General features: G+C 36.5%; 1 protein-coding gene across 2 annotated transcripts in view; it reads left to right on the forward strand.

Annotated features, from left to right (window-relative positions):
* The first annotated feature begins 4111 nt into the window (after nucleotides 1–4111).
* LOC106880730 (heat shock factor 2-binding protein) overlaps nucleotides 4112–16385 on the forward strand; it is a 230247-nt gene continuing 217973 nt past the window's right edge. For both annotated transcript variants that reach the window (XM_052967847.2, XM_052967848.2), the window contains exons 1-2: nucleotides 4112–4847; nucleotides 16048–16137. In XM_052967847.2, the coding sequence (XP_052823807.1) occupies nucleotides 4749–4847; nucleotides 16048–16137 (189 nt within the window). In that variant the 5' untranslated portion in view covers nucleotides 4112–4748. The remainder of the gene's footprint in view (nucleotides 4848–16047; nucleotides 16138–16385) is intronic.

Consider the following 16385-nt stretch of genomic DNA (forward strand, 5'->3'; position numbering starts at 1 on the left):
GAGTTTTATGTGATAAATGACAGATGGCGGCAGGAACAAGCCATAAGGGAAGACAGATATGAAATGGAATTTTCTCCGTAGGAATTACTTGGATTCTTTTCAACATGGAAATGACAGCCTTTGAGACAAACACAGAATTCCAAATGACATTTTGGAATGGATTTTTACCAAGATCATTTGACTGTTTTTATAGACATTCTGAAATTATAAAGAAACTGACTTAATAATTCTTGTTTTTAAGCTTACTTTCCTCTTCACCAAACCATGTTTATTGTGGTCATTTATAAAAGGTGTTATCAGGCACTTTTATACCATTTTTATCTCAACATGGCTAATTTACAAAACTTCCTCTTGAGCATAACCCAAATGAATGGGGATACATCATTAAGAAGAATGTGTTGAATTTAAGACGGAATGAATGTATAAACATAGCTGAATGGCAGTGGAACTCTTTGGCACTAGAATTTATGGCTCTCCAGAGAAAAAGGGAAAGAGAAATATTTGGTAAATACTGCTGGAAATTTTACAAAAAAAAACAAAAAAAAAGAGAGAGAGAGAGAGAGAGAGAGAGAGAGAGAGAGAGAGAGAGAGAATGATGGTGGTAGCAGCTTACATTATCTCCCAATCATATTTTTAAAGAAATACTTTTCATTCTGCCGAAATGTTTTAAAAATGCAGTCGTTTGTCATAAGTTGGTAAGAATCAAGCTTCATAGGAATGACATGTATGCGATTGTTTAACACAGTGATTTTATGTCAATCTGCTATAACTACTACTACTACTACTACTACTACTGCTGCTGCTGCTGCTGCTGCTGCTACTGCTAGTACTACTACTACTACCACCACCACTACTACTACTACTACTACTACTACTACTACTACTACTACTACTAACGGTTTCGAGTGAAGGTACATGGCTCAGTGGTTAGAGTATTGGGCTTACAATTGTGAGGTTGCATGTTCAATTCCCAGACCAGGCACTGCTAAGCATTTTGTCTGAGATGTTAATGACTCTGCCAGTTCATCACTTCACTACTACTACTACTACTACTACTACTAAGCTGAAAAATGTTTCTAACATACACTAAGCTTCAAATTTGGGGACAGGAGATTAGTTGACTATATCAACCCCAGTAACTGACTGGTACTTTATTTTACTGACCCTGAAGGAATGGAATGCAAAGCTGACTTTGGTGGGACTTAAAATCCATCAACTTATCAGGAAAACCCAACAAATCTTTTATCCTTTACTTGTTTCAATCTTTGGACTGCAGCCATTATTGGGGAACAGCCTTGAGACAAAATAATTTGTCTAACAAATCAGCCCCAGTACTTATTGTACTTGTTTCTTATGCTAAACCACTAAGTTACGGGGTCATCATCCAGCTCTAGAAAATCTGCCGCAAAAAAAAAAAGAAAAAAACCTGACCCATGCAAGCATAGAAAAGTAGACGTTAAACCTACGATGATAATGTTTGGTACCCCAGTCTCTGTGATCTGAAACAAATTCTTTAAAACAACTTCTTGACAGATTGATTAATTTTGGTTTTTGCACATGCACTAAAATTCTTGGTCATGCTCATGCTCAAAGAAATATCATTTCAATTATAGCATTCCACCCATGACCCTCCTGTCTTTTTTAAAGAGATCTAACATTTTAAAAATTATTATCAAAATATCCCAAGCGTGACCAGCCCTAACTAATTGTTAATTGTGTTGTAATGTACCCATCGTGGAGGCGTAATGGCCCAGTGGTTAAGGCAGCGGACTCGCGGTCATAGGATCGTGGTTTCGAATCCCAGACCGGGCGTTGTGAGTGTTTATTGAGCGAAAACACTTAAAGCTCCAGGAGGCTCCGGCAGGGGATGGTGGCAAACCCTGCTGTACTCTTTCACCACAACTTTCTCTCACTCTTTCTGTTGTACCTGTATTTCTTCCTTTTTCTGTTGTACCTGTGTCACGCTGAATATCCCCGAGAACTACGTTATGGGTACACGTGTCTGTGGAGTGCTCAGCCACTTGTCCGTTAATTTCACGAGCAGGCTGTTCCGTTGATAGGATCAACTGGAACCCTCGACGTCGTAAGCGACGGAGTGCCAACATGTATGTACCCATCAAAAGATCGTGCTGCAATAGTCTGCTGTTTTTAAACAGCTTTGATCAGCTTATTTGCTCTGCTACAATAATTTGCATAACAATGCCGTTACATTTCATTCTTGGATTTGGTTTGCAAGATTCTTTATGTGAGTGTGTTAAATTATAAGGCACCAAAAGAGAATGACTCTCCCCAGACACAACAGAAAATGCTGTTACATTTGTGTCGCTCTTATTAAACCTACCCCGCCCTCCATCTAATGTTCCTGGTAGTAAGGGGCCCTCGCAACTTAATATTAGTCAACAATGTCAGTGACATAAATAGTTCTCTTTATTAACAATATAAAACCAATAATATGTTTTGAAATTTTCGCTTAGAGTCCGAGATTTTTTCGCAGAATAATAATCCCTGTATTTTTGTATATCTTGGACAAAATTGTCCAGTGTATCCGTTTTATAAGATTAAAACATTTGAGATGTGTGGATTGCAGGTGATTTGGCTGTTATCTCTAGTAAGTTGAGCAACTATATTTATGCCCTCCACCTCGGTAGCTCGAAGAATCAACAGGTTGTTGTTTAATAACGGTCCCCACTCTTTTTTGCATCACAGACCAGTTTCATACAAGACAATTTTTCCAGGAATGGAGAATCCCGCGCACAAACGAAACAAAGTGCATTAGGGATCTTTGAAAAATTTAAATTTAAATTTAAAAATGAGTTCAGTGACGGACGTCTGTGCTTTATTTGTGACCTGGTAGAAATTCCACCGAGGTCGACTTAACCTTTCTTCGTCGTTGAAATAAGGACCAGTTGAGTACTAGGGTCGATGTAATTGACTAACCCCACTTCTCCAAAATTTGACCACACACACACACGTAATAGAAATTATGTGTTTGCGTACAAATAGATAGGCAACGGCTACTATTGTTTATAGTTTTACGTAGATTTTTCATAATCCAGTTCGTTTTCTGTAGTGTTAAGTTACTTCTGAAAACACAAGAACTGTTAGATTCACTTCAACATTTAAATTTAAATTGCCAAAATATTTTCGTCGCTTTGAGACCGCGACCTGATCACTGACAAAATTCCGTGCTGCAACCAATAGTTTTAGACCCAACCCACCACTGAGTGTGTGTGTATATATATATATATATATATATATATATATATATATATATATATATATATATATATATATATATACATACATACATACATATATATACATACATACATACATACATACATACATATATATATATATATATATATATATATATACATACATACATACATATATATACATACATACATACATACATACATATATATATATATATATATATATATATATATATATATATATATATATATATATATATATAAACATGTTCTTTTATCTTTTACTTGTTTCAGTCATTTGACTGCGGCCATGCTGGAGCACCGCCTTTAGTCGAGCAAATCGACCCCAGGACTTATTCTTTGTAAGCCTAGTACTTATTCTATCGGTCTCTTTTGCCGAACCGCTAAGTGACGGGTACGTAAACACACCAGCATCAGTTGTCAGGCAATGCTAGGGGGGACAAACACAGACACACAAACAATATATATATACATATATACGACGGGCTTCTTTCAGTTTCCGCCTACCAAATCCACTCACAAGGCTTTGATCGGCCCGAGGCTATAGTAGAAGACACTTGCCCAAGGTGCCACGCAGTGGGACTGAAATTTTAATAATAATAAGGTGAAGAGTAGTGAATCAGTATTTTCTTTCTAGAGCACCTTCATTCTTGACATAAAAATAAAAACGATAACAACTCTTAATGTTGAAGAGGTCAGCAATGAATAACAATGATTATCATTTCCAAAGTTGTAGTCGTAGAGAACTTCACATGATTTCGAGAATAAAACGTTTCAGGAAAAAGAATAAAAGAATTTTTGTATCCTATAGATTTCCTTTAACTTCCAACAATTTTATAGTTTTGAAAATAACAATAGAATTTCTACAAGTTTTGCTGGTTCTATTAAGTATTAACCATTCTTTTAAATTTCTATGAGCAGGTCTGTGAATTGGCAGATGTCGGATGAAATGCATTTGCTTTTTAGGTTCAGAGTTCAAATATCAACAAGGTGAAATTCTCTTTTTATCTTGGGTAGATAAAGTAGAGTAACAGTCAAGTATTTTGGTCGATTTAATACTAATCGCAAGTGGAATTATGATATAAAACTACGTCTTTACTGCTCTCGTTAGAGATTAATGTTTTATGGCACTCCAGATGGAGTGATGGCGGGGGCGTCATTTTATAGCACCAGTATAATGTGTACAAAAAAATTGGAGGAATGTTTCTCGAGTCAAATTAATTAAATTTAATTATTCAAACATTCCAATTAATTACGCAATCATAAACGCATTTAGAACGAACTAACAATGGCAAGGGAAAACGTTTAGAAAGTTTTGCTGTGGTATTAAAGATTTTTTTAATTATTATTGCAAGAGAAAGAAAAATTGACTGATAATACATTTATTTATATAAATGTAAATATTTACGAACATTCAGACAAAAATAAACCTGTTTGAAGATTTTTGTTTAAAAGTTCCGTAAAGTAGCGAAGTGACACTAAAACTCTTCATTGTGGTGTTTGGAGTTGATGAGACAATTTGTTTGTTGTGTGTTGAACATGACTTCTGAATATTGCTATAGAAATGATGTTCCTACAACTGTTTCCAGACATAGTCTTCTACAGATGGTAAGATATTAATTTATTCCTTCCATGAAAGGAAAGGGTGACAAAAACAAGACTTGTACGGACGACAAAAACAAGTCTTGTACGGACGACAATTCGACTGTCGATAAATCAATGTCATTTCTTTTGACTGTTAAATCTCAACAAAAAATGTAATAACAATGTACAAGTTTTGTTGTTTATAAGCAACAGTGGTGGTCTGTTGTGATTTTTCGTGGTGGATCTATTATTGTTTAATCCCGTTGTCGTACACCTGCGGAATGGCAGCAGGAAAAGGGAACGTCTGCATCGAATTTTAATGAAATAACTGGAAGAACTTGAAGAAAAGCAACCTATTAGCCACTACATCATTCGAATATAATCTCCACAGAACAACAATAATTATTTAACAGAATCGTTAAAGCGTCGGCTGTGGTGTTTAGTTACAGCCTTTTACGCCGGGATCGACTTAGCTTCCATCTAAATGCTATGATCGATAAAATAAAGGGCGGAGTTTTTGAGTAAATATCCCTGATTCACGGGAGCAAAAATGTTAACTTTTTTTCAGTATTTTTTATAGTATCCAGCATTCTGAAACATGTAATTCGCATTAAATTTTTTTTTTCTTCAGAAATCCTGCGGTTCTAGTTTCACAGAAGTCAGCTTTCCAAGATGCCAAGCGGCGGTACAGAACTCTATCGTTTTGGAAAAGCAAGGATAGATTATGTATTCTATAACTTGATAGTCAACCTCAACATGTCTAGAATTACAATATTCCATATAATGTGTCCCATTTTTTTTGTTTAAATGGTTGAGTAACTTTTAACCCGTTTTATACCAACTTACCTGAGATCGCATTTGGTCCCACGATGCAAAGTTTCAGTTTTGGAGTGATTTAAATCAAAACTTTCCGTCAAAACTTTATTATTACTCTCTCTCTCTTTTTACTCTTTTACTTGTTTCAGTCATTTGACTGTGTCCATGCTGGAGCACCGCTTTTAGTCGAGCAAATCGGCCCCAGGACTTAGTCTTTGTAAGCCTATTACTTATTCTATCGGTCTCTTTTGCCGAACCGCTAAGTTAAAGGGGCCTAAACACACCACCATCGGTTGTCAAGCGATGTTGGGGGGACAAACACAGACACACAAACATATACACACCCACATACATACATATATATATATACACATATGATGGGCTTCTTTCAGTTTCCGTCTATCAAATCCACTCACAAGGCTTTGGTTGGCCCGAGGCTATAGTAGAAGACACTTGCCCAAGGTGCCACGCAGTGGGACTGAACCCGGAGCCATGTGGTTAATAAGCAAGCTACTTACCTCACAGCCACTCCTACGCCTATTAAAAAAAAAAAACGCTCAAACACTAGCAAAGTAATGAGTCATTTTACTAAATTTTTCATTATTTTCAAAATTAATTAAAACAAAAGTAGTGCATTTTGATAGAAATTTGTTAAGGCACTACTTAAATACAGAGGTCCCGATGCATCTACATAACGATATGTTTTTAAAGTGCACACTCATTAGGGGGTTAGGGTTAGGGTTACGTAGATGTGTCGGGACCGCTGTATTTAAGTAGTACCTTTGTTAACAAAAGGGGATAGATTTAACTGCTGTTTTTAGTGGGTTGAGCGACAGTCCCTCATTGACTTATTTGTATTTAGTTATTATCTAATTAGTGGATGCAAGGCAGTGAGCTAGCAGAATCATTAGCCCATGGAAAGAATACTTCATGGCATCTTTCGACACTTAAGTTCTGAGTTGAAATTTTGAGGTCGACTTTGCCTTTCATCCTTTCAGTGTTGGTAAAATCAAGTACCAGTCAAGCATTAGTCAATGTAAGCGACCTACTCCTTTGATGAAAATTGCTGTCTTTGTGTCAAAATTTAATTATTTTAGCCCTGGTTAGGCCTGGTCTAGAAGACCTGTAATAAAAGACATTCCAATCATAATCACCTCATAATTTTCAAACTGTATTTAGAACTACATTATCCTAGATAGGTAACCTGTGCTGTTTCTTGCAGAGTCTGCACCTTGTTTGTTCTAGTTTTGACATGTTTTCTAAGGTTGGATGCCCTTCCTGTTCACCTACTTCATTATCATCATCATCATCATCATCGTTGTTTAACGTCCGCTGTCCATGCTGGCATGGGTTGGACGGTTTGACTGAGGACTGGCAAGCCAGGAGGCTGCACCAGGTTCCAATCTGATCTGGCAAGGTTTCTGTAGCTGGATGCCCTTCCTAACACCAACCACTCCAAGAGTGTAGTGGATGCTTTTATGTGTCACCGGCACGAGGGCCAGTCAGGCGGTACTGGCAACAACCACGCTCAAAAGGTGTTTTTTATGTGCCACCTGCATGGAAGCCAGTCTAGTGGCACTGGCAATGACCCCGCTCAAATGTTGTTTTTCACATGCATTATAGAATATATTAAGTATATTTTATCATGCCACCAGCCCTATCAGTTGTTATTCAGAATTACTGCCCTTGTAGATGGGTAACCTCTGTGATGTGATTTGATTCTCCATTGTCCTTTACCACAAGCTGCTACAGTTCTTTACCTCACCTTCATCTGTGACATTTCACTATTAACCATGCTCCTGTCTCACTGCTAACCATTTGTCCTTCATATCATTATCCAATATGGTCTTTGTCTCACCTTCTATTGCAATCCTTCATTATCTTACACATTATGCTGTTTAGTCCCAGATCAACCTTGTTGATTTTATCACAGTTTTGACAAAGTACATTAGAGCATGGACCAGGCACATTTTATCATGATACTGGCACTAGAGAACTTGTCTTTAAAAAGTCTAGAGAACCTCTGCTACCCTATTTTGTCTTCAGGCAAATAGAGAGTTTATTTGATTCGCAATAAAAGAAGCCCCCCTACTCCTGTCTTCTATTTGTTCATCCCTTTCATTTTTACAGAACTGGATACTCTCCCTATCACAGCCACCTTACAACGTAGAACAGGTTAATTTTATTGCAATACTAGCATTAGAGAGAGACCTGTCAGTGATTGGACGGCAAAGTCCATCTATCCTTTGTCACTCTTTAGTCTTACTGCTTGTCGGTTGGTTTGAAGCATCAAGGTGTTTACAGTGGCTGTAAAGACCACTGGGTACAAAGATTGCCTCCATTTTGTGGGTAAATAATGGTGGTGGAGTGCTTTATAGCCGTAACCTGGCAGTGATAAGACCACTGGGTATAAAGGTTCTGTAAATAACAGTGAAAGATTTTATGGAGGGAGCCTAAGAATGATGATTTCTCTGGTGTCATGTGGTGACTGTGAAAAGAGGCATTTATCTGCCAAAGGGGAGTAACTAGCTTGTCAAGTATGGTTTTAACTGGGTGAAGGAGGAAGGTTTTTGGCGATGCCAACCAATGGAATAATTTGTCTTGCTGAGTATTCTAAGCTATTCATAGTTGTTATTTACTATCAGCAATTTATCTTTTTTAAGCAATTTCAGGCACTAAAAGGTTATTTTCAGGCTTACTAATTAATTTATTACTTGCAAAATACTTTCTGCCTATTTTTATCTCTTCATTAATTCTGAGACTAAATATGTTTCTTTGAAGGAAACAAAAATAATAGGACATTTTTTTTTGTTGTTCTTTCAAGTTTGGTTAGATTACATTCACATTTTCTAACATCTTTGATTGGTTTTCTTAGCATCTCAGTAGTTCTCCTGTTCTAGCTCTGCTTAAGCTATTGAAGGATGTGTAATTTTTAAAGTTCTTGCTGTTGTTTTAAGAATGAAAAGTCATCAGCACACCTATGCTTCATACAGAGAAGATCTTAGCAATTTGGCACAATTTTACTTCCCTGAGGGTAGTCTGGAAAGACACCTTAGACATTCATTGAATAATTCTGTGAAAGTAAATCAACATACAACACCACTGATGATATTTCTTCTAAATTTATTTCGAACCCAGCTGATACATTGTCGGTGTGAACATAGTTATTTCTGACAGGTTTAGAAAAACTACATTTATGAGTACATGGAAGTTACCAATTAGGAAGGATTATCATTCAGTAATTCAAAGAAGAATTAAATTCTCCTATGTGAAATCAGTATTTACATATGTTTTTAAATGTATAATTCTCTAAGTAATAAACTTTTAACCAATCAAGCTCATTATAGGTTGGTGAGAGATTAGTATCATGTTTCCCCTGATGATTTTTAAAGTTCTTTAGAGTAAGACTGAGTGGGCTAAAAAAGTAGCTGAATATTAAGAAGTATTGGCTGATGTGTGGTAAGTCAGTCAAGCAAAACTATTATGTTGCTTTGGAAATGTCATGTTGGATTGAGAAGTCTATGATTTGATGGTTGAGGATTTCAATGATGGATGGTTCTGTTTCTTTTCTTTTTATTTTTCTTTCCAGAATTAGAGGAGAAAGGGCAATGTCCATAAGCCTTTTCAGGGATTTTGGGATCATTTGGAGAAAGGTATCTTCAGACTGGAAAGCTTCCCTGAATACTTACAACAGTGCCTTCTTCCGTTTAATTTCTGTTCCCTGTCGTCCTACACATCAAGCTATCTTTGAACAGTTTTAGCAACACATTAGTTTTTCTATGATAAGAAGTTGCTTGACACTCACTCAACCCACTTCTGTTTCTGGATGGAGAAAGGGTCATGGAGTGTTCTTTCCATGATCCTTCTCACAATGCAATGTAACTGATCCCAACAAACAAAAGATAGCCCCCTCCCCCAGCATTTGATTCGTACCTCTCTGAAAACATCACATACAAAAATCTATTCTGAACAATTATTGTGTTTTTGTTGATTCTTCTTCATGATTTCCATTTAATTGATACATGGAAAAAGTTGAGCTAAAGAAGGGAACTCTACATGTTCACTTGACTGTTTAGAAAAAAACAGCAAAATCTCTCTTAACCACTTTAGCATTTAAAGTGGCCATATCTGGCCCAAATATTCCTAAATTCTTTGTTATCATCATCATCATCGTCATCATCATCATCATCATCATTTAACGTCTGCTTTCCATGCAAGCATGGGTTGGATGATTTGACTGGGGACTGGCGAAGCGGAAGGCTACACCAGACTCCAATCTAATCTGGCAGAGTTTCTACAGCTGGATGCCCTTCCTAACACCAAGCACTCCGAGAGTGTAGTGGGTGCTTTTTACGTGCCACCGGCACAAGGGCCAGTCCGGCGGTACTGGCAATGGCTCAAATGGTGTTTTCTACATGCCACCTGCACAGGAGTCAGTCCAATGTTTTGTTCACATGCCACCGGCACAAGTACCAGTAAGGCGAAGCTGGAAACGATCACACTCAAATGGTGCTTTTTATGTGCCAGCGGCACGGGAGCAAGACCGCTGCTCTGGCAGTGATCCTGCCTGGATGGTGCTGTTAGTGCTCCACTGGCACAGGTGCCATTCATCGAATTTGGTTCGGTTTCGATCTCACTTGCCCCAACAGGTCTTCGCAAGCTGAGTTTTGTGTCCAATGAAGGAAGGTTGGCATGGGTGACAGTCAACGAATTTTGTTATATTTAAAATTAATTGAAAGAAACACAGAGCATCTCAACAGAAATAAGGTAACAAAAGGGTTAAATATGTAAATATTAACTCAGTTGTTTAGTCATTTCTATAGAATAGAAGAGAATGGAAAATTAGTTCTTTGGTGATGTATTTGATTGGACAGAATGTTCATCACATGAAAAATGTGAATTGAGGAGAAAGCCTTAAAACTTGTACAGTTGACCTCTTCAAACCCCACCGGAGTGGCAAAATGCATCCTGAATGGTAAGGGTGATGGATAATTTTGAGTTTTGAAACAGAAGTATACCATTAAAACTCTATTTATATCAAATTAAGAAAATAGTATACTTAAGAATAATTTCATATATTAATAGTTAGGAGACATTACATATATATGTTTTGAAATGAAATAACATCTTTTAATTTAATTTTCCTAGTTATAGGCATGACTCATATTGAGTTCATATTTATAAATAAGGTAGTTAGGTTAGCTGCTGTATATATTACTCTATATTTTGTGTTTAAAATAAAGTTAATAACAGCCTTCAGAGAAAATAATCAGTTAGTAACATGCAAGTGTGATTTGGAAATAGATTGCAGTAACCAAATTGATAGATTTATACTTTTGATTAAAGCCGTACAAAATGTTGCACTCGTAGGGGAATCTCAATGGTCTTGTTATTTTATTAATATAAATTAGACTGCACTCATATGACATGTCGGCATTTGTAATAATATATAGGAATAATTCTCTGAAATTGTCACACAGAAAGGTATTTAATTAAAATTATGCTATTAGGTGTGTAATTGCATCTAAAATTTGTTCTAAACAATTACTGTGTTCTTGTTGATTCTTTCACATAATTACCATTTACTCATTAGTTAAAAAGAAAGAAAGAAAAATCTCAGGTGATCATGTAGAGTTCCATCATTAGCTGACCACCAGAAATAGCAGCCAGTCTCTTTCAGATGAATAACTGTTTTTGAAAAAAAAAAAAAAAGCAGACGTTGGATAACATGGACTAAGATTGATTATGCTTGAATAAAAAGACAGTTATGACTAGATTGTCTTTAATCATACATCCACCTTGGGCCAAAATTTTCACCTTATGACAGTTTAAGCAAAGTGTCTTCTACCAAATCCTTGTGAATGAAATTTGATTGATGGAAGCTAATACGCTAGCCTTTTGGTGAGAAGATTCCTGTTCTTGGATAGTAAAGATAGTCTCTTTCTTGGTTTAATATCAAGTGTCCTTTGAGTACCTTTAACAGATTCCAATCTCTTGCATGTGTGCAAGCCAGGTTTCAGCCTGATGATCATTCCTTTTTTTCTCACCAGTTCATTTGATTCATGTCTGCTAGTTTTCTTTTACTAGCATGGCTTAAATATATTACTGGGGCATTACATACAGCTAGATGCCCTTCCTGTTGCCTACCCTTACCTATTTTCCCAAATTAAGGATCTCTTATTCTCATCATCTTTGAAGGCGCAAAGCCAGCAGATGATGTGTTGATGGCAAATTTCAACAATATCACTACTAGTAGTTCAGTGATTTTTTTCTCAGCAACATGGAAATGTAAAACAAAAAAATGTGTATGTGTGTGTGCACGCGCATGCATGAATACATGGATGCACACATACATGCATGTGCACCTGCATTCACATGCACACCCACACACATGTACACAAGCACCTGTGCTCACATGCACCCATGCTCACATGCACCTGTGCACACATGTGCCCACACACATACATACAATGGGGTAAGTTTATCTCTTCCAAATCCACTTACAAGGCTTTCGTCAACCTGGGCTATAGTACAAGATACTCACCCAAGGTACCATGCAGTGGGACTGAACCTGTAACCCTGTGGTTGGGAAGGAAACTTAACCACTCATTCATGTTGTCTTTTATATCTAAAAGAGAGAAAAAACAATAAAAGCTACATTCTTTTATGTTTGTTGTCTAACAAGTGGGCTCAAATAATTGTAATATGTGAAAAAAGTCTTGATATCCCAGAAATTGAATGTTTATAATTGAGGGAGGTCATTTGTTCTTTTGATATTCATTGTATAACAAGTTGGTGAGCTGGTAGAGTTGTTAGCACACTGGGCGAAAGGCTTAGCGGTATTTCGTCTGTCTTTACATGCTGAGTTCAAATTCCACTTAGGTCGACTTTGCTTTTCATCCTTTTGGGGTCGATAATTTAAGTACCAGTTGCATACTGGAGTCGATCTAATTGATTGGCCCCCTCCCCCAAAATTTTGGGCCTTGTGCCTAGAGTGGAAAAGAATATTCATTGTATTAAGGCAGTGAGTTAGCAGAATTGTTACTGTGCCAGAAAAGATGCTTAGCAACATTTTGTCCATCTATACTTTCTGACTTTGCCTTCTATCCTTTCAGGGTCGATAAAATAAGTACCAGCTACGTACTGGGGTCAGTGCAATTGACTTACCTTCTCCTCCGAAGCTGCTGGCCTTGTGCAGAAATTTGAAACCAATATGCATTGTGAAACATTGTTTTAAGTGTTTTGTAAGTGACTCACGTGTGTGTCTGTATAAAAGCATGTGTGTGTGTGTATATGTGTATAAAAGTATGTGAGTATATAGGTGTATAAAAGCATTGTGTGTATATATGTGAATAAAAGAATGTGTGTGTGTATATGTGTATGTATAAAAACGTGTGTATATATGTGTGTGTATAAAAGCATGTGTGTGTATATATGTATGTATAAAAGCATGTGTGTGACAGTGTGTATAAAAGTGTGTGTGTATAAAAGGATGTGTGTAAAAGCATGTGTGTTTGTTATATATATGTGCGTCATATATATGTGTGTGTATAAAAGCATGTGTGTGTGTATGTATACACACACAAACATGCTTTACTCTTTGGTTATGCAAGTGCTATAGAATACACAGTAAAATAATTCCTAGTACATTATGTATCTGTTCTTCAGTTATAGTTATTTTATTTACAATACTAATTCTGTTGGTAAAGGAATAAATGTTGCTACTTCCCATTTTCCCATTTGCTTTGTTCCATTGATAAATGTTGATGGTTATAAATAGTGAATGAGAGAGAGAGAGTACAGACATTTGACATTTGACTCTCACCTTGTGTGCAACAAATAATAACGGTAGGTGCTCGCACACACACACACACATGTACACATACACACACACTCACGCAGAGTCATACAGTGACACATCAAAGAAAGTAGTGATAGTAAAAGACCTTGTTAGGTGTTATGAATGAAAGGGTAAAAAGAGCAAACAAAAAATATATATAATAAACCTTAAATAAATCAAAAAGCAAGAAGAGAATAAAGTTAGAAAGCTGTATAAATAATTGTAATTATGCCAACAAAAGAGAAGTGAGTTTTAGTGCTAATGATTAAGGTTGTTGTACTAGTTCACTTTACTGGATCATTTCAGTGGGTGGAATCTATTTTGAAAATAATTTGCAGCCACTCAATGCTAAGTCAACTGTCATTTTCATTATTGTCATAAATAGTTAAGATGGAAAAAAACTAAAAATAAGTATATTTTGAAGCATGTTTTATATCTGTTTGTTTTTGTGTTTTATGTACACATATTGTTTCTTTTTGTTTCATTTTTGATACTGTTACTCAGTGATCTTTAGATTTAAATAAGCTTACTCGAGTAAAAAAGAAAACGATGTCGACTTAATGTTTGTTCTATATTCTGGTGATGACATTGCCACCAAAGCTGACAATGATGTCAATAAAATCAAGTTAAAAACTTAAGCTGGCTTTATTTTTATATACTCTTTTACTGGTTCCATCAAGTAAACTGGGGCCATATTTTATAAAATCTACTTAAAGTAATTTGCTGTTTACCATTTTTAGAGCTATTAGCCTCATCTGCCGGCAAGCTGGCAGAAACGTTCGCATGCAGGGCGAAATGCTTAGCAGCATTTCATCTGCCACTACATTCTGAGTTCAAATTCTGCCATGGTCGACTTAGCCGTTCATCTTTCGGGGTCGATTAAATAAGTACCAGTTACGCACTGGGGTCAATGTAATCGACTTAATCCCTTTCTCTGTCCTTGTTTGTCCCCTCCATATTTAGCCCCTTGTGGTCAACAAAGAAAGAAATATTTTTTTGAAGGTGGTGAGCTGGCAGAAACATTAGCACACTGGGTGAAATGCTTTGTGGTATTTTTGTCTGTCTTTACATTCTGAGTTCAAATTCTGTCGAGGTCAATTGTGCTTTTCTTCCTTTCAAGGTCGATAAATTAAGTTCCAGTTGCGTACTTGGGTCGATCTAATCGACTGCCCCCCCCCCCCCTCCCAAAATTTCAGGCCTTGTGCCTAGAGTAGAAAAGAATTTTTTTTTAATGTTTTATATGTTATTAACAGAAGTACAGAATGTAAATAACAATTTGAATTAAAAAAAAAAAAAGATAAATTAAGTTAACAATATTAACCTCTCATACAATTCATAATATTCAGAAACTCAATAATAAATTGTCATATCATATTACTTGAACAAATAGAAAGTTTCGGAGCAATGGGTAACCTCTCTTATGACCTTTGCAATATTTACATCCACAATAATTTGATTGGTTTGATATCTAATCATCACAAGGTATCTCATTTCTGAACATATATGCCAGATTTAAATGTTATTACCCTTAGTTTGGAAATAAAGGTTCCTTGCTTTTATCAAACCTGATATTATGTACATATCAAAGAATAAAACAATGATCAGAAATTGCATAATTAGAAATGAAGTCATCATCGTTTTACATCCACTTTGCATTCTCGCATCACATATGAAGGTGTCTGACCTAATTTTTAGAATATTGCACTCATAATTATGTAATCATAGTTTGGATTCTTGGGCTGGGCAGTACATTGTGTTCTTGAGCCAAACACTTCATTTCACATTGCTCCAGTTCACTCAGCTGTGAATGAGTAGTAACCCTGTTACGGACTCTCATCTCTTTCTGGGAGCACCTTGTGATCTTTCTTTTATTTGTATCAGTCAGTTGACTGTGGCCATGCTGGAGCACTGCCTTTAGTCAAGTAAATCAACCCCAGGACTGATTCTTTGTAAGCGTAGTACTCATTCTATCGGTCTCTTTTGCTGAACCGCTAAGTTATGGGAACGTAAACGCACCAACATCGGTTGTCAAGCAAGAGTGGAGGGACAAACACAGACACACAAACATATATATATATATATATACGATGGGCTTCTTTCAGTTTCCGTCTACCAGATCCACCCACAAGGCTTTGGTTGGCCCAAGGCTATAGTAGAAGACACTTGTCCAAGGTGCCATGCAATGGGACTGATCCCAGAACCATGTGGTTCGTAAGCAAGCTACTTACAACACATCCTCTCCTGGTCATTTATCCACCATGGAAACCAGATAACCAACCCTATGAATCCTAAGGCTCGAGACTATATTTACTTCAATGCTTGCATGGATCTGATGGGTCATCATAGTCCAAGTGATTTCTTATTGGGAGTCACTACCCTTCATAGATTGTTGCCCATACATGTCATTTTGGCTTGACTTCTATTGCTGGATTCTCTTCCTGTCATGAACCACTTTACCAAATTCTTGTAGTGTAAATGTAAATATAGAAAAAATATCCCCTTCAAATGAGGTAATTAGTTTGAAAAATTATAATCTTACTTTGATATATTTTGTATTTATTTCACTAGGGATCGTTGATTAAAAAGTTATCAAGCAATTTAGAATCTTGGCAGAAGACATGGATGTCTTGGATTTCCTGGACAAATGGCAGCGAAAAGGTTTGTGATAAAATTTTGTTTAACATTAAAATATTATTTTACTTGAATTACACAAAAATGTAATAATCTTTAAAGACTGAAGTTTGCTTTACAGCCATGTGGTTTTGGGTTCAGTCCCACTATGCAGCACTTTGGACAAGTGTCTTCTATAGCCATAGGCTGACCAATGCCTTGTGAGTGAATTTGGGAGATTGAAACTTTGTAGAAGCCCATTATTGCATGTGTGTGTGTGTGTGTGTTTGTTTGTT

Source organism: Octopus bimaculoides, chromosome 5, assembly GCF_046866305.1.
Source record: "Octopus bimaculoides isolate indiv1 chromosome 5, ASM4686630v1, whole genome shotgun sequence".
Taxonomy (NCBI): domain Eukaryota; kingdom Metazoa; phylum Mollusca; class Cephalopoda; order Octopoda; family Octopodidae; genus Octopus; species Octopus bimaculoides.